This window comes from Epinephelus moara, chromosome 2 (assembly GCF_006386435.1).
Source record: "Epinephelus moara isolate mb chromosome 2, YSFRI_EMoa_1.0, whole genome shotgun sequence".
NCBI classification, from domain to species: Eukaryota; Metazoa; Chordata; class Actinopteri; order Perciformes; family Serranidae; genus Epinephelus; species Epinephelus moara.
In genome coordinates this window covers 30,418,187-30,437,049 of record NC_065507.1, presented here as the reverse complement: position 1 = coordinate 30,437,049, position 18,863 = coordinate 30,418,187, and the positions used below count along the sequence as shown (strand labels likewise).

General features: G+C 40.2%; 2 protein-coding genes across 4 annotated transcripts in view; both read right to left on the bottom strand.

Moving 5' to 3' along the window:
* LOC126383178 (SR-related and CTD-associated factor 4-like) overlaps window positions 1-1,399 on the bottom strand; it is a 35,940-nt gene extending 34,541 nt beyond the window's left edge. The window contains exon 1 of one of the 2 annotated variants that reach the window (XM_050033656.1): window positions 1,150-1,399. In XM_050033656.1, coding sequence (XP_049889613.1) covers window positions 1,150-1,179 — 30 coding nt within the window. In that variant the 5' untranslated portion in view covers window positions 1,180-1,399. The remainder of the gene's footprint in view (window positions 1-1,149) is intronic. The other variant, XM_050033648.1, reaches the window with a different exon arrangement.
* Window positions 1,400-2,887: 1,488 nt separating this feature from the next.
* Window positions 2,888-18,589, bottom strand: urb1 (URB1 ribosome biogenesis homolog). 2 transcript variants are annotated; one of them, XM_050033630.1, is made up of 39 exons: window positions 18,324-18,589; window positions 17,992-18,131; window positions 17,754-17,905; window positions 17,523-17,652; window positions 17,334-17,430; window positions 15,926-16,011; window positions 15,714-15,839; window positions 15,486-15,616; window positions 15,206-15,401; window positions 14,960-15,097; window positions 14,668-14,841; window positions 14,443-14,575; window positions 14,156-14,281; window positions 13,916-14,028; window positions 13,694-13,819; window positions 12,943-13,059; window positions 12,659-12,797; window positions 12,408-12,566; window positions 11,962-12,161; window positions 11,630-11,848; window positions 11,362-11,550; window positions 10,387-11,224; window positions 10,065-10,269; window positions 9,801-9,987; window positions 9,668-9,726; window positions 9,376-9,563; window positions 9,149-9,259; window positions 9,005-9,068; window positions 8,386-8,554; window positions 7,717-7,819; window positions 7,460-7,620; window positions 7,254-7,365; window positions 6,881-6,987; window positions 6,465-6,608; window positions 6,223-6,332; window positions 5,886-6,089; window positions 5,503-5,744; window positions 3,952-4,530; window positions 2,888-3,215 (listed from the first exon to the last, which is right to left on the bottom strand). In XM_050033630.1, the coding sequence occupies exons 1-39, from the start codon at window positions 18,445-18,447 to the stop codon at window positions 3,025-3,027; spliced, it is 6,789 nt and encodes a 2,262-aa protein (XP_049889587.1). In that variant the 5' UTR covers window positions 18,448-18,589; the 3' UTR covers window positions 2,888-3,024. The 2 variants fall into 2 exon arrangements, with proteins under 2 accessions (XP_049889587.1, XP_049889594.1); XM_050033637.1 differs by having other exon boundaries at window positions 14,156-14,278.
* Between the last annotated feature and the right edge of the window lie 274 nt (window positions 18,590-18,863).

Below are 18,863 nucleotides of genomic sequence, written 5' to 3'. Positions count from 1 at the left end.
CGGTTTAACTCAGAGTGAACATACTCAGAGTTGACTTAACTAACTCAGATCAGCTGTTCTGGAACCGGTAACTCAGAGTTTCCCATCTCAGGGTAAATCAACTCAGAGTTCAGGGATAGACTCAGAGTTTGTTGAACCTCCTACCTGGAATACCCCTCTGTTCTTTACTTGGGTTGTGAAAAGTTAACAACTTACACTCTAGACTATAACATTGTTCAACCGTCTGTGATTAAGGAAAGTGGATTTATGTTTATGAAAGTACCTCTTAGACAACGTTTACCGATTACCCCAAGCTCATTTACATACATGTAGAGATGTGTGAAACACTGTTAGATGAATAGTCTTTGGTTTTGATACCTGTGACCAGTAGTCCCGTTTTACGCATGTGCAATACCTTGATATATACACGGGGTTTGTCTTTGAAAGTGTCGTATTAAGTCTTGAAAGCAGCACGTACGTTAAATAGCACCAAATTACAGACCCTGTATGGCAATGTCCCAACACCAACGACACACACATTCAAAAAACACTGCAAGACAAGACAACAGTCCGGTGCAACACCGGAGTCCTCGGGTGGCATAAATGAAATAACACGTACTCATATAGTTACAACTCATATAATTAACTCAAGACGATACATTGTGCGTTAATATCGTTATGCTACCGTTACACTGAACTTCCTCATATTAAGCAGTTGGTAGCAATGCTAACATTACCTGGTGAGTCGACAACGTAATTATAAACATTGATAGCATGACAGATAATTAATTCTGTGGGAGTGAGATACAGGGCTACAGAGACAGCTGTTATTCTAACATAACTACAGACGGTTCATCGTGCAGTCAGTGGCAAGTTAGCAGTTAGCTGAAATCATGGGCCTTGCAAAATTAATGTAACGTTACCAGGGGCCTAAGCTAGTAGCTAACAAATCCAATCAAGCAATGTTTACTTTTTAATTGATCGCGTTCAACTAAGCAAACAATTTCCCCCAAAACGAACCAATTCGTTTTCTTCAGTAGAATATATTACCACTAGCTCAGCTATCAAACATATTAGCTGGCGTTAATGTAACGTTACAACAACTGACATACGTTAGCGTTCGTGTTAGCCTTCGGGTTTAGCTTTTTGGACAAGACAAGCAAACTTTACCTCCATGTTGAACGCGTTTACTGCATCCATAATGGTTTGTTGTATTGAAAGCTGGCTGACGAACGTTTCTATTTTGTTACTCTACCCAATCATAACCATGTGCCGTTATATAACGTTAGCTAACAACATGAACAGCGACGTTGACGGGCTCTATTTTTATTGTCACATTGCTAGTCAAAGCTCTATGCTGTGCTAGGAGGTGCCACTAGTCTCGCGGTTCCACTCCGGGTGCGTCCGTCAACGTCTGATGTCACAGATAATGTTGCCTTCAGGATTATCGGAAGAATTAATTTGCTTTTTATTGACTAGGGAAGTAATGCAGGGTCAGCTTTGAAAATCAAAAGACAATGACTACAGTAATACAAGTGCACCTCATTAGGCCCACTCATCAATTGCAATCAAAGCACTAGTACGCTATATTAGGTAGCCTATTTTCATCATTCATGTTGCCCTACCCATTTCATTTTCCTTCAGTATTTTTCTTTCACCCTGTTGAATGGCTCTATTATGAACTCCTGTGGCCAAACCTGCACACTGCATGCATATGCTGAAATATAGTCAGCAGAACTGACACGAGGAAAAACAACTGGAGCTGAGCAAACGTGGGTGAGGATAAGAGGCAGCTTTCCCTAAGCTTGCTGAAATACACAAGACCATCTTTAGAGAGAAGAATCAACAGCAATTTTGTTTTTCCATCATGGTGAAATCATTTTTCTCTACCAACTTTTTGGAATGAGGCAGCATTGGTTCAAAATGAGATGATGGCTGTAATGGACAACTCAACTGCCACTATTTCCAACCAGTGGGAATACTATTATGATTACCTTGATCCTGTGATTGTGGATGAGAGCAAACTGAAATACAACAAATGTAAGTCTTCGTGCTTTAGAGAATGTTTGTCTTCTTGTGTTAATGAAAATGATGACAGCAATTTCCCTCTTACCTTTCAGACTCAATTGTTATAATATTTTGGATCATTCTGGCTGCTTTTGTGGGACTCCTCTTTCTCTGTTTGAATGTAATGTCTCGCAGTGAAAACTTCCCAAGGTAAGTGTGATGCATGCATCATCTAAATGAATGGAGGTAGAGGTAAGTGGATTTACTATAAATAAAATATATCTCTATATCTCTATATCTCTATCTATCTATCTATCTATATATCTATATATATATATATATATATATACATACACACACACACACACACACACACACACACACCACGGCCACACGCAAAAATAGGCTAAAGCTACAAAGTTCTACTTTAACCTGAAAACTTTCTTATTATTGTTGCAGGAGTCAAAGATCCAACATCAGTGGAAGTCAAAGAACATCAACAGCTTGACCTTGGGCTGAATCTGAACGAGTGCACTTTTAATGGATGTGAACAAAATGTTAATAATTAAGGTGATGGACACAAATTAAAAATCAGAATTGTGAAAACATGACTGTGATAAGAATGCCAGGGAAGCAGAGAAATTTTATATTAGAGATTTTGCTGCAGTGTGTAAGAGAGAGTTGCTGTTTTCTTTCCATTACACAGAACACCTACAAAGAGCAAGGCTGCTTTACCATTTATCACAATGTTATGTAACTATTATCCTTACCCCGTGCTTTAAACTGCAATGTGTGTACATGTGAACACTATGTTCTAAAGGCCAAAATTTTTGCATACAAGTACACAAAGATTTAAAATTAGGTCAAGCAGGAACCATATGTAAAAAAAAACATTAAAAACTTTGTAACAGATTTGTAAATCGATGTTTTATAACAGATAGTTATACAAAATATCTTCAGTCTTTTTACAAGAATCAAACAAAGCAGCAAAATGATCAAGTCTATTTCAGCGAACACAGTAGTGTTCAGATATCATATTTAACTCTTCATGGTAATGATGTCATTACAGATGGATCTGATGGCTGTTTGAGTCAGTGATGATTTGGATGCTCTCTGTCTCTTACACTTGGCTCTGTTCACCAAACTGACATGAGACAGAAAAAGCTCTGCTGACGAGGCTCCGCTCCACAGGTCATGGATATATGATGACAACAGAAACAGCCCTGCTTCTGAAAAGGACAAAACAAGAGACTCAATCAATTTACATTACAACTGCTTACATCTGAGTTATCTTTAAAAATCAAGCATCTCCTCTAAGCTTAATGCAAATGTGGTGCACATAGTGCTATATAATTAAACAGATTTCTAGTAATGTGTTCAAGCAACACTTGGAACTACAATAAATGTTGCAAAGCTTAACAATGTCTTTCACCATTTTCATAATACTCTGCTGAATTGGACAAAGTAAATGCTTTTCTTTTAATGTTATTTTGATAATAGAAACAAATCTGGATCTCTATCACATAGTGATAAACAGTCCTAGGACACATATCAGATTTTCTTTATCAATGAATGTGATAGTTAATGAAAAAAACCCAAAAATGTTTAAAAAAAAATCCCTTCTTGCATGTAAAAACAAAACAAAACCCTGAATCCAGTTCCACATCAAAACATGATCACTTACTTGAAGCATAGTTAAACTTTTCACCAACGTTTACCACAGATTTAGGATCTGGGCCCTTAAATCATTTTACATCATACACGACTTGATGACATTCCCATCAAGTCAAATTTGGCACTCCTTTGTTTAAAGTTTGGGCCCCCCTGCTCCAAAAATCTAGATGACTCAAGTGTTTCAACACAACTGAGATATTTTAGTATTATGGAGTAGAGAGGTAAGTTTTTAAGCGAGGCACAGCCCTGAGTGACTGGAATTGTTTGGTATACAATCTAGCAGGCTCTTACCGCGTCTAGACTGATCATGTGTGGCCTCTGGCAGGCAGGCGGAGATGACTGTACGATGTAACTCTGGAAGGTGGCCTTGGGTCTCTAGTAAGCATATCATAATCTCGGTAAATAGCTGGAGGACTTCCACTCTTTCTGAAACGCTGGAGTGACACTGAGCTTCAAAGGCCTGATGGTAGAGTTGAAGAATGTCGGCTTTCATGACGGGATCAAGAAACACAACATTCATGATTTCTCTGTGTTTTAGCACTGCCTTTTGGACCCAGTGCAAGAACTCTTTTGTTCTGTTCTCATCACATGAGTCCTCCACCAAGCACCTCAGGGACCACTTGGTGAGCAGGTGTGCAGTATCAGTGGCCAACCAACTGGGATCCAGTTTGACTCTTGGCTGAGCCAGCTGGGGCTCAGAGAGGGGAAACACAGGCTCCCAGTGAACAAAGATACTGCTGAGGAAAAATTTACACTCTGTCAGGAGACTCTCTTCTTGTTTCTCAGCCTCAGCATCTTCTGCCAGGTTCTCTTTTCGCATGCAGGCCTGGGAAAAGGAGCCTTTACCTCGGGCCTTATCCTTCCCAATCCCTGGGGAGGAAGATGAACAAAGCCATGTTTATGCCAGTAAAGGTATAAGGAATGATTTACATACTGTGAAGTGGAACAAATATCTATTTCTCCACTGTTTGTAATGGAAAAACTAGTCCAGCATGTAATGCCATCACATGTTACAAATTGATACTTTTTAAGCCTCATTTCTATTCATTTCCCTACAGAGAGGAGAACACAGGGTCAACAACAGAGCAGACATCTTGGAGCGGTAATTGATAAGTGCTGCTGGTCAATTTTCTCGTATGCTTGGCGTAATTGTAGGCCCTGAAAGCCTAATATCAATTATTCGGCATCATTTGTGGGAATAAAAGTAGCTTTTTGGCTCTAGGTTTATTTTTAAATGTTCAAATGCCTCGTAGGATCAGCTAGACATAATTTTAACGGAACGGAATTAATTGCAAACCAAGACTTGGTTTTTGGCTACAAATCAGTTACATTAGGGGAAAAAATGTGATAAATCAGAAAAATAGTTTCCCATTCTCCACTATTGACAATCTATAGTTAGCTATGATGTACTTATCAAAGCTACACAAGATCCCTGTTTTAGCAACAGTGTTGAAAAAAATAACGTATGTAAATCAAGTAATTAAAACTCAATTGCAAACACAGTTACAAAATGAAACATATTAAGTTTTCATGACGATTAGAAGCATATGTTAAGACCTACACTGTTTGTGTCTGTCATGTTTATTTTGTTGAGTTTCAACCTGCATTTTTTTACTGTGTAATTTAGGCACAGATCAATTTTGGCCTCTTTTGCTTCATTGTCTCCAGTTGCTTTGAAAACTTGCATTTCAAAAAGCTTACTCTAAGACTTCTTCTGCCACCATTCAATCTATTTACATTTCCATTAGGTGTTTACCCTAGTTTGTTCATCCCTTTGACAGAAAGACAACCACAGCAATATTTGTAAGACGTGCTCCGTGTGAACGTCTTTACAGCACTCACCCAGCAATTCCTTCACTTTGTGCTTTTCAGACAAAGCTTGTATCTGTGTTAGGAGGGCCGTGTTGTGGGACAGGGAGGCCCAACAGAGAAGCAGAGTGAGGGCTTCGGTACAAGAGAGAGGCTGTGGGTGGAATGTTAACCGGTCAGCCTGTTTATTTACACTGAGTGCCGTCCCACGATGCTTCAGTATAGAGCAAAGAGTCTGTACAAATAGGCTGAGCTGAGCGGCCTTCACACGTAACCTGAGGGGAGGAGAACAAACAAACACTGACATTCTTCACCAAAGGACAGCTATTGTATCATTTATATGTATTATTAAATTTAAGTTTAAGTAAATGAAGAGTGACTTAAGTTAAACGTATCTAAAAGTTACGGTGCTTTACCTGAGGCGTCTGCTGATAGTTAATGCCACACACAGGAATTCGCTGATGAGTGGGAGTGGGAGGCACTTCACAGAGCTCTGAGATTTCTCTGTAGATGAGGAGTTCTTGGCTCCATCCACCTGCTTCTCTTTCTGCCCAAGGTTAGTAAACCACAACACATGGAGCAGATCTATGATGGCACTTAGCAGCTGCTGGTCTACACTCCTGAGGAGGAAGTACAGACTTATGTTGAAAACAAGAGACTGGCAAAAGAAATGATTGCAGTAATATATCAATTATCAAACTATTATCAAAATAAAGCGCCAAAGTTAAGACTGTACCTTCTTCTCCAGCTTACCTTTTTTCAGCCACCTGTATCATCCAGGTTAGGAGCCCACAGCTCTTGGTGAGGTTATAAGCTGCTCTGTTGACACGGGCAGCCTGGCACAAAACCCTGATAATCTGTGCCTTGTGGAGAGATACAAAGCAAATAAATGTACATTAGGCGAACCTCTATTTGTTTTACTTATGAAATGCATTTCAGAGCATTTTGACTTAACTGCTCATGTTCTGCATCATTGTGAAGCTCACACTGCGTACCTGGGAATGTTCATCACACAGGGGGCTGCTGCTGAAGCCTAGAAGGGTCTGAAAGATGCCTTGTTGTTCACACAGTTCATAGCAGTGTCCATCACTTATCCCTTCTTCCAGCACACTCAAGATCCACTCACGTTCCATTTTATGCTGCAGAAATATTGGACAGTCAGTCAGTCAGTCAGTCAGTCAGTCATACTCTCATGGCTAACACTGTTTCATAAACACAGATAACATTAGTCCAAAAACAGCATGTGCTGAGCAAAACAAACAGATGAAGGTTAAACGTTGTTGACACAAGAAGAGTTTATTTGGACAATCATTTATTTATTTCAGGGTAGAATTTCCTTGACATGGTTAATGAATTGCAGTACAAGAAAAAAAAACAATGTTGTCAGCATTATATATATAAAATACTTTACCTCCAAGTCAAAGCCATAGAATAGCTTGAAGAACTCTGGGACTCTCCTGAAATCCAAACTCTGATGGGACAGGAGAAACCTGTTTAACACCACGTACATGTGGTCCTCTGGGAAATAATGGAAAACAAGTAAAAGGGTCAGTGATCCTGAGGGTAAAGGAGGTCATGCAGCAGACAAAAGTAAAAAAAATATGCCCTATATAGATATTCAACAGAGCAATCAAAAAGATAGAAATCTAAATGTTACTTTGTAATTATGCAGAGTTCCTTATCAGTTTGAAAAACATCTCACACAAATAAACAAATATTGTTATGTAAACACTATGGGTCCAATCACTCTGATCAGGGAATAACAAGTTTTCAGAGTTACACACCAGGTTTGAGCATCTGCTGAGCCACTTTGGCGATGTAAGTGGTCAGGACAAATGGAAGTCTTTGATTCTGCTGTCGAATTCCATTCTTCACTGTGTCCATCAAGTACAGCAGCTGTTTGATAAACTCAAGCTCATCAGTGTTTCTTGATGTTATTTCCACACATATATTATTTAAATACTCACACGCCACCTCCCTCACACTTTACCTGTCTCTTCTCTCTAAACCGAGCACCCTCCAGGTGTTGGTAGAAGCAGCTCAGCACATGGTACCCTGCCGCTCTCACATTTGGGTCGTAGCTACTTAGAGCCATTACAGTTAGTCCAAGGGCATGACTGGATACAAACTTGAGGCAGTCAATCACACACTCTGTCACAAAGAAAACAGGAGAAAATGTCACAGTTATACAGCAGTGGTGACCTTAACTGATGAGGAGCAGTGACAACAGCAATGAAATATACTCACCTGGCTGCAGTATGGTGCTGAATAGAGGCAAAAGAAAACGGGGATCATACAAATCCCCAAGGTCCTTAACTGCATTGCTATTGTACAGTGGCTCCTTATCATCCTATCGAAGAGAAAAAAGTAGACATTAAAAACTTATCCAGTTAATAATTAAATTTTCTTCACCCATCTCTTTTCTGTTATTTGCAAAAGTTTTTAGATATACACCTGTGAGATTTTTTAAAATATAAAGATATTTTTTGGGACTTTTTTTGCCTTTATTTGATAGGACAGATTTTGTGTGAAGGATGGAGAGAGGGCTGTGGGTCACAATCGAGCCCGCGGCCACTGCGGCAAGGACACAGCCTTTGTACATGAGGCGCCTGCTCTCTGAGATTTTTGCAGTCACTTGATCACAATGGAGGAGAACAGGATTTCAATTGCGATGATCAAAGTATTGAAAACAACATGTGAAACCATTTCCTCTGTATTGCTTGAAATCACAAGAGGTATTTCAAAAATATTGTTCTGTGATTAGGGTGAACTCACTTTTTAAAAGGTAACTTCTTATTCCCTGAATTTATAAAGCGTCTTTGTGTGCCTTGAAAAGCGCTATATAAGTATGTTGTATTATTATCATTATCATTACTATTATTATTATTATCATTAACTATGAAATAAAATATTGACCTGCAGGATGATTCTGTGTTGCTGGGGAAAGTGCGCAATCGTGTGGAGCATCCTGTCAGTTTTCAGCAGGGCCAACAAGTCATCTGAGCTGGCTTGCTTCCACAGAGAAGCTCCAAGGCTTTTCCGGGCCTTGTGGTGCTCCACAGCTGCAGGGCCCCACAAGAAGGATCTGCAGTCAAAAACACATATTTATTCATTCATTCATTTTCCATAACCACTCATTTTATTAAGGGTTGCGGGAGGTCTGGAGCTTATCCCAGCTGACAGTAGGGGAGAGGATGAGTACATCCTGGAGGTCACCAGACTATCACAGGGCTGATACATAGAGACAGACAACCATTCGCACTCACATTCACACCTACAGCCAATTTAGAGTCACCAATTAACCAAACCTGTGTCTTTGGATCATGGGAGGAAGCTAGAGTACACGGAGACACGCTCCCCACTGACACAGGGAGAACATGCAGACTCCGCACAGAGAGCAGGGTTGAACAAGGAACCCACTTGCTGTGAGGCACAATGCTAACCACTGCATAACCCTGCCGCCAAACACATATTTAGTGTTTTCAAACAAGTGCACTTGTTGCATGTAAAAGATATAAACTTGAATGCAACTTACTGGAATTTCAGCAGACTGACATTGTTTCTTTCATATTCTTGTAGAAGCAGTAACAGCTTTTGATCTGCAAACCAAACCAAGGTATAAGAGAACCGAAGGACAACGAACACATAAACACAAAAATACTTAGATTTCTTGTTTTACCTGAAGTACTCAGTGTTACTCCATATGCTCCCAAAAGTACAACAAAGTGATTGATGTTACAAACTGTTGAGCATTTCTTCACTAAACAGAGAAGTAGGGACACTAGTGCTTCTGAAATGACAACAAAACAAGCACGTTTGTTTTTAGTAATAAAAAAAAAATTTAGAGACAAGGTTTCAGGTTTGTAATTTAATGTTTTTCTCTATTTTATTCTGATCCATACGTACCTTTAGCTTGACACCTATTAGGGTCTTCATCCGAGCCCAACATGGTGGGCAGGAACAGAGAATGGCTGCTGGCCATCATGTGAATGGTGGATAAAGGAATCAGATCCTTCTGGACTTCACTGCCACCATACATCACTTCCAACAGTTTGCTCAGTGTGTTCAGAAAGTGGTGATTTCTGTAGCGATATCTACAGTGGAAAAAAAGGTCTTTTAGGTATTTGATTTGAAAAAAAAAAAAAGACAATTTGATGTGACAACTTTCTAGTAGAATGGATTTGAAAATATATCTTACTTCAGTCCATTCTTGACAAAACTGTTCCATTCAGTTGCAGTGATGTCTTCAGCTGATGTCTGTGTAAAGAAGATATGTTATGAAATGCATTAAATAAAATCATAAAATGCATGTGTGAGTAAAATAAACCCACTAGGAGTCCTTGCAGTCTTTCCAGGATGCTCTGCTCTTGCTCTGACCGGGAAAAGGCCTCATCTTTAGAATGACTGTAAGCAGTGATGAGGCACTTGAGGGCAGCAGTGGTGACAGACTTCCTCCAGGTTTCTTGTTCTTCTGGACAATCAGCCAGTTTCTCAGTAATAACATCAACTAGTTGCCATCTGAAAGAGAAAACAACATTTAGCTGTTACCTTGTGACACTGATAATTTACTTATAGTATTAAGCACTAATAAATACCTTTCAAAACTGTCCACTTTTTGAAGAGCATTGGGCAGATTGTTGATCAAGTCCCTGATGTCTTTGATGTTTGCAGAGAGCTTGATCAGACTGGCTAGTGTTTCAGCAAGCTGGGCTCCTGAGTCTTCTGTCAGGTTTCCCAGAACACACTGGGACAATCTGGCGAGCAGTGCTTGCTTCAAGGCCTTTAAAACCTCTTTCTGCACTATAACACACAGATATTGACCATATCTAAGTTAATATAAAAGTTGAAATGAGAGAAAAATAGTGACATAAATCATGTATGCTTCAAGACAATAGAGGAGATGTTTTTAGTACGAACCATCTTTTGGCCTGGCAGGGTCTTCTCTATTTGCCATCTGTAGGTATGCATTGATTAGTGGAAGGAATCTGTCTGTCTGGTCTGAGAGCTTCTCCATGTCTGCTGGCTCTAGGCACCACATCTCAAAGCAGAGGCGGTGTGTGGAGCAGTTCTGCAGCAGTAGACAGCTGATGGCTTGAGTGTCTGGGTGAGGCCACTGGAGACAGTGCAGCAGCACATCTGTGTGGATGAGTTTAGCACTGCCTGGCTCACTAGACAGAGTCTGCAGCAGGAAGGCCTCCAGCGCAGGGCTGGAACAGGACAGCAGCAGAGTGCTCAGGCCATGGAGGTGTGCCTGAGATAGAAAGTTAGCGTGGTCATGGGAAGAGTTAGCTTTAGACTCTGTGAGGATCTGCAGTGCTGCATGACCATAGGCACTAAGCTCAGCTTGTGTGCCCTCACTGCTGGGAAAGATTAGGCTCTCCTGGGGGAGAAGTAGCAACTTCGAAACCACTTCTCTCAGATTGCAGGAATCCATGTAGCTGTGCAGAGACAAGAGGGCCTGGAAAGGTCTGGATTGCTTTTTTGCAGGCTGGGACCCCTTCTCCACCAGTTCCTTGAGCACAGCTTTTTCTATTGCCCCCGTGTAGCTACAAATAAGCTCCAGGTGACCAAGATCACAGAGAGTGGGGGCACTGGTCTTTAGCAAGGCCAGAATGTCATCATTCAGCTGAGCACACAGATGCTTTAGCCTGACAGGGTTCAGAGTGTGAGGAGGCAAAGCAGCCAGCTCCAGAGCCAGAAACCACTGCTCCAAACATGGATGCTTGAGTATGGAGCCAAGGGCAGAAACAAGGATCTAAAGACAGAGGGTGTCATATTAGAATATATAGTAGAATATAGAAGAATTAAACTTGCTAACGTTGGTCAAAGCTTCAACAAAGAAAATATTTCCATCAAATAAAAGTCATCGTAGAAGCTAAACTTTTTCCCAACCTGCTCTTTATTGGCTCCTACTGGGGATGACTCGTTTATTTCCAGGAAGAGGTCTGATCCTTCTTTGGAGTTCTCTGTTGCTGTTGGCTCAGAGTTTGTAGTCTCATGAAAGCCTTGTAGCTTGGTCATCAAATCCAGGAGTATTCCCATTAAGGTCCTCAGGGGAGCAGTTCCTATGTCTTTGGAGAACTGTGCAGAGGGATATGATGTGTGGTGTGTATTTTAACTTAGCAATTTATTGAGTAGTAAGATTGTTTTGTGTTCTTACCGTGCCAATGTTTTCCACTGTGGATTTTATGTAGAGTAAGATCTGCTTGATTGCTACTGGAAAATCAGCCATGGACATGGAAGCTAGAGTTCCTTCTAAATTCTTCCTGAAGGTGTCCTCTAGTAAAGCGCTTGGTCCTTGGCTATACGCAGATTTCATCAGTGCAGTGAATGAAATGGGGGTTGACAATCCCTTTGAATGGCATTCAGAGGACTTGAACTGTAAAAAAAAGAGAATGATTATTTTCTATACAAAGAAAATTACTATTACTTAAGATAATTATTAAGTGTGTCACCCTTTGAGTTAAACAATATATTCCACCAACAACTGACCAGTTGCTCCTGGCACTGCTGTGGTAGCCACTTGGAGTAATACTGATGAAGGTGTATGATGGAGGGATGAGGAGAAGCAGAGAGTTCTGCAGATAAAAGCTCTTTATCATACTGCAGCAGAGCCAGACAGAGGGGGAGTGGCTCTCTCTGACAGTGCAGCACATCTGACAGCACCGCAGACAAGTACTCAAAGACCACCCCTGAGATAGGAAAAGACAGATGGTTATCAACATTACATCATACAACACAACTCGTTTTAAAATACTTAATTGGGTTGGAAAAACCACATTTCAAATTGCACTTTTGATGCAACAAATTATACAGTGTTAACCTGCAACAGAAATGATTTTAGGTGTGTGTAAACTCTATAGCCATTTTTGCAGTTTATGCATCGTTCCACTCTCAACATTTTGCTATTTGTCCCAATTTAGGCAGAAGTGCTTTACCCTTGTCTGCTGGCAGTTTGTTTCGGGCCTCCAGAGCAGCAGGTACCACCACACTGAAGGGGAAGGTCTGGATAATGAGGTCTTCACTCAGAGATGGGCCGAACTCCTCCATTTCACCTTCATTACCCTCCATAATGACATCCAGCATGTCTAAGACATCTACGAGACATTGTCAGATTGTACAAAATAGGTTTCACAGACATGCTTCTGACAGAAAGAAATTGACTTTGATTCAGTCTGCAAATGCTTACCATCTATGTGTGAGACTGGGATACTAGCAGCGTCACCCTCTTGGCTACTCAGGTTAGCCTGCAGATAAGCTGCCTCCTGGACCAGGCTGGCAACCTTATCTGTGTATGTGTGAGAACTGCACACAAGTTTCACCAGCACCTAAGGTGAGAGACCAGGAGTTCATTATCAATTGTAACTACCATATCAGGATTCATAATGTCTTATTTTGTATAACTAACAGGGTAACAATGTAATAGAAAGGGGAATCGTCATTTAAACAAAGATGTTACATAGATGAGCTTACTCTCTCCAAGAACTGAATGACAGTCTCCTGTTGGTTTGTCTCTACTCTTGCTAGCTGGTCGACCCAGAGCTCAAGCTCAGTCCAGGTGTACTCAAATACCCCACTGTCTTTTAGCACCTGAATACAAGGCAGGGAATAAAAATCAGCAAATTCTAGTTGAGAGAAAGTAGAGAGGAGTAGAGTTTTACATGAAACTTTTGCAGATAAATATTAACATTGGGACTTAGCCAATGCTGCTCTTATTTCAGTAACTTCATAAATATGCAGTTTTACCACAGTATCACTATGCTTGAGGCTCTTTCAAGTTATATGAACAAACAACTTTTTTTTAACTGTAAGGATTAAACTGTTCCCCAATGTAGCTGAAGAACTGCCAACATTTCCTTTAGACATTATGCTCTGTGCTAAAATGAAATAATATTTCTCCAAGCTGTACTCTGACTCTTGACATCGAGTCAAGAGTCAGAGAACAGGGATGAACTTGTGTTAATGTATTCAAAAAGTGTATTTGAGTTTTTGTTCTATTAATTTTTGTTGATAATGTGTCTTTCTAATGGAGAGAATTCCACCCACAGTCTGATTGCCCAAGTTGACTAATTTGCTGTATATTTGGGGTAAACAATGATCAAGTCGAATACCTGCCATGTTGGAAGATATGCAGTTACTCATGATTTCTAAATACCGATGTCTCACATTTCATGCAGGCTGACAGCAAATGCACAGGAATTTTTTTTTTAGAAATGTTCCTTACTTTTAGAACCAGCATCCGCGTGGAGGTTTTCAGGTGGCTGCTGCTGCTGCTGCTGCTGACAAACATCTTGAGAAGGAGGTACAGTACTGACTTCTCTCCAGAAGATGATTCTGTATCTGCAACATCCTGGGAAGACACAGCAATATACAACACATCAGAAACAATGCTGATTACAGAGCAACACCTTTAAAGTAAATGAAATCAGTGGTGTAACTTCTTCACCTGTATGCGGAACCAGGAGAACTTGCTTGCAGGGAGGTCTAAGGCCAACTGCAGTATCTGATACTGCAAAACTGGGGGAACTTCTTCCCTCACTCCTTTCTCTGATACAATCCCTGGAGAGGTTAAAAAAAATCTACTTTGAAGGCTTTGTTGAAGAACCACCAGCATCATACTCGAAACATATGACTTATATATGGAGTCAATGATTTAACAAAAAAAGGAAAAGAAAAAGAACATTACCTTTTAAGAGCTTGCTGAAGTCAAATTTACACTGGTTAACCAGATGTGATACAACTTTCTGGTAAAGACATATGACCTGAAGAATCAGAGTCTTCAGTAGGATCACTTCAGCTGTCTCAGCAACTGCTAAACGTGCACACACACACACACACACACACACACACCAAAAAAAAAAAAAAAATCAAAAAAAAAAAAATAAACAGGCAAACAAATAAATGCTGGTCATCCCCTTTACTTTACAGGACTGATTAAAATAAACAATATATGTGTAAAGTAAATCTTTTTACCAGGCACTTCGTTTTTATTATCTGTCTGTTCAGCACTGCCTTCAGTTTTGGTCTGCTTTTCTTCACCGTCCGTCTTTTCCTTCTTGCTAAGTGACTGCCACTTTGCAACAATACTCGTCATATCGGGCAAAATCTGGAACAGCAAGTGAAAAGTGGAGACTTGAGTTGTTGAATGTTGCATCAATACCATTTGTGAGTATTGAACGAGCACTTTCCTGACCTTACCTTGCTCAGTGTCTCCCTGTACTGCTGCACCAAATCCTCCATCATGTCACAAGTGTATACATCTGAGCTGTGACACTCAGACTTATCCAAGAGGTACTCTATATTCTTATTGGCTCTTTTTAAAATGAAATTCATCATGGACAGAGTTGTGAGCTGCACTGCTGTGTTGGCAAGCTGTTAAGACACAAGAGGAGAAACTAAGACAATGCATGACAACATATGTTACATTTTTAGTGTTTTGTAGTACTGCAGCAACAGCGCTGAGGAATTTGTGTGAGGCTCAGTCACTTACACTAAGGCCCTGTGTGAAGAAGGCCTTGTTACAGACCGGAGGAAGAGATATCACCATGATCATGGACAGCAGACGGGGGAGAGGAATGACCTCACGAGTTTGGAAGACTGTGGAAATCTCTGGCTGGGCCTCGTAGATCTGACATATGAATTCAAAGAGAATCCTTATTTTCAAAAGTAGACAAGCTAGATATAAGCCAATATTGAAGAAGCCTCATAAAAATCAAAATTTACTGGCAGGTATTACCTTTTTAAGTAACTTGACATTGTCCTGCCAAGCACTTTTGAGGCGGGGGGTGTACGAATACTGAGTTTCCTGGAAGTATCTAGACAGCATGTCAGGACAAGCTTTCAGCACATTCACCACCAGCTCCATCACCAATTTATCCTCTGTGGCCTGTTTCTGCCCCACTAAAAACTGAAGCAAGACAATGTTGCCGGCCCTGGAAAAAAATGTTATAATCCTATAATCAGCATGAATAGTTTCCAGAAGAGTGCAAGGTAAACTCAAATACCTGATTTCTTACCTGCCAGCTGTGCCAAAGCTGGCATCATGAAAGCTGATGCCATGCTTACGAGAGCAACACAGGTCAAGAAGGAAACTGTGAACAAGCTCCCGAATGACAGATATCCCAGCATGCTCTGAGTCATCCAACATCTTAAAGAAAACAAATTGCATTTAGACCCACAGGTTTAAAAGCAAATTTGGATAACAGAGCCTTTTGAAAAAAAAAACAAAACAGCAAATAACTCACCCTGTCGTCATCAGTGGTTGCATCCACAATCCCATTCCATTTATACAGAGATGCTATGTTGGCTAATACAGCAGGTGTGAAAAAACGCACTTTCTGCGTTTTACTTATGGCCTTGTTTAGCACAACCTACAGCAAGACAAATATCAGCAAACATAATTATTTAATCCATAAATTGTTTTTTTAAATGGAAAATTAAACTCCTGAGCACTTACCCTTGTCTTCAGTGTGGACAAAATCAGATTGACAATGGACATCCTCTCCTCCTTCAGACCTGTACTCAGGATCTCTGGCAGAAGTTCTGACACACCAAATTAACATGCCATCAACACACATGAGATAAGAGTACACTGTGTAAACCTGAATGCATATCTAATTATTAGGGATCTAAGCAGTGACACTCAGCTGCTGAAGCCCTGCTAAACATCTATATCTCTACAAGTTTTCATTCAAATGCTACCAAAATGGACACAGACATTCTTTGGATACTAGATATCATAAGTTTCAAAGGTGTTCAGATCAGTTTAACAGTGAGCTCACAGTGATATTGATATCTTGTTTTAATTTGTATTGTATGCACAGCATTTTCTATTTCATCTCATTTTTAAGCAAGTGTCACCAAAATGTTGTCAGTACACCTGACACCAGCAGGATGATGAGATTTTTTTTTCATAATTGCATCACCAATGTTTTAACTGTTGTTAGTGCTTTAAGCCTAAAAAAACAAAAAATTTATGCTAGTTATGCATATGACATCAAGTTTTCAGAAGGTGTGTGAGAAGCCATGATTTCCTGGTCGTGCAGTAAGTCACCTGCTTTGGGGACACAGAGGTTCAAGGTCCCCAGATTTGCAAGTACTGCACTTTCTAAGCAACTTTCCCTTAAGTCTTTGACAATATATCAGAAACTGGCAGATTAATGTGTGATGTTTTTTTCAGGATTGTATCCTCAACAGTTAAATTGTTGTGAATATTGTAAGTTTTGTGACCTCCCTCTCTCTGCCTTTTGCTTCTGAGGCTGGTTAGGCTTCCTGGCCTTGGACCTGGTCGGCAGTGTTGAAGAGGTTGTCAGTAAACTACATGCCCCTGGGTAGAGCTCCTGTTTCTGCCCATCTGCTAGGAACTCTTGTGGTGACATATCCTCTGCCACTTTATTATTATCCAAACAAAAATTTCCAAGTTCCTGTAACAAATCTCTAATTTTCTCTGTAGTTGAGTGGTAAGGTGGTTGTCTTTCAAAGCAAAGGTTAGGAATTAAAATCCCACTTGTGCCATCCTGCCGGTGGTCTGAATCTTTGCATTTTCCAGGATAACTTTTGACACTTTTCACATAGTAGGACAATTTGTGTATAAATGAATAGACATGGGATGCATTCCAGAGCTTGAATAAATTAAACAAATAATACAAATGTAGTCCTGTTAAACATGATTTCACAGGAGATCATAGGCTGCTTCAAGTGTTTCTCAAAGTAGATTTATATACATCAAGAGCATCAACATATAGCAATGACTGCCATGAATAAATTTAAAAAGTCTTGCTTCTTGTCAATTAAAAAAGAAACAAGCATTCATATGCTTGCAATCTGCATGAACCCTGACAAATGCTGCTAGCAGCTATAATTACCTTTGATTTCTAATATCTGCCCAACTGTGGCATTATCTCCAGACACCAAAAAGGACAGCACAAACTGGATAAAAGCCATGCGGACATCAGGTCTTCCCTGGAGAAATGACACACAAGAATGTGAGTGTACATATCTACAAAACCCAGTAAACATGCTGAAACCTGTAAAGGGCAAATGCAACACCACACCCTCTTATCCTTTCTCTTTGCCAGTGCAGAAAGAGCTTTATTGACATGGATCTGACTAAGAATCTCTCTGGCAGCTTCTGGACCCTGAGACACCATGGCAGACAGAAGACTGAGGCACTGACGGACAAACCTGTGTACAACGGAAAAGACAACATAAGGGCCATGGGCAGAGGGCAATTTTCAAACTGTGCTGAGGATTGAAAGCCCTCCCACTGAGGTCATTACACCAACCTGTGATTCTCTGAATGGAAAGATCCCTGCAGAAGTTTCAAGTAGCTAGAAACAGTCTTTTTCACAATAGCATTGCCAACCATGTTGAAGTGGGACAGGTCACTGGCTGTCCTGAGAAGGATCATCTCCAAGCTCTCAAAAATCAGCATCATCTGTAGAGAAGCAGGATTTGATTAGAGCTTTTACGTGTCAAACAACAAGTTGACAGTCAGTCACATCCACTGTGAAAAGTAACTACCTCACTCTCCATAAGCCTTTCTTTATCCAGCAATTTGAATATTTCTGCACACTCCATGGAGATTTTAATGTAACCTTCAACCACATCATACAGGTCAGAGCATGGCAGTTTCTTGGCGGTTGATATGAATGTCTCCAGTCCTGAAAGCGACAAATAACAAAAATTAGCTAAAGCAAAACGTAGGAGAGCACAGAGGGCATGAAAGATGGTTCTCAAATACTAACGTTAACTGCACCGTCGTGGATGGATGAATAGCTGCACGAATGGTTGAGTAACGAATATGACTTAGTGTCCCATCTGTGAGGTGTGTGTAACTCAAACTGAAAACTCACCTTTCATAGCTGTGTTTGGTTCTTTTAGCATGGCTTTGAATACAGTCCCATTGAACTCCGGAACTTCTTTTTTCACCGGAGAGTCAGACTCCGCCGAGTCTTGGTTTTGGCGCTTTTTACCCATTTTTTATACGCATAAGAAACAGATATTAGCGTCCTTTAGTTTTTCATTGATTGTTTTTTTTTTTTTTTTACTCCCTTGCCATGAAACTTCTGTCTCAGTAACCCACGTTGTTCTGTAAACAGCAAGCTGTCCAAAAAGATTGTCATCCGGTCGGAAACGTTTGCTGCTGCACTTAGTTCCGCATTGTTTCACGGAAACTTGACTGCCCTATTTTATTATTATTATTATTATTATTATTATTATTATTATTATTATTATTTTAATATATAGAATTTTCATTGAAAAACCTTTTTTTAACAATACATGCTGTAGCCATAACATAAATCTCAAGTCAGGAAAAAATAATTCGTTGAATGACAGAAATGTGCATAGAAAAAACAATCGACAACAAAAATAACGTAAGCTAGGATACATAT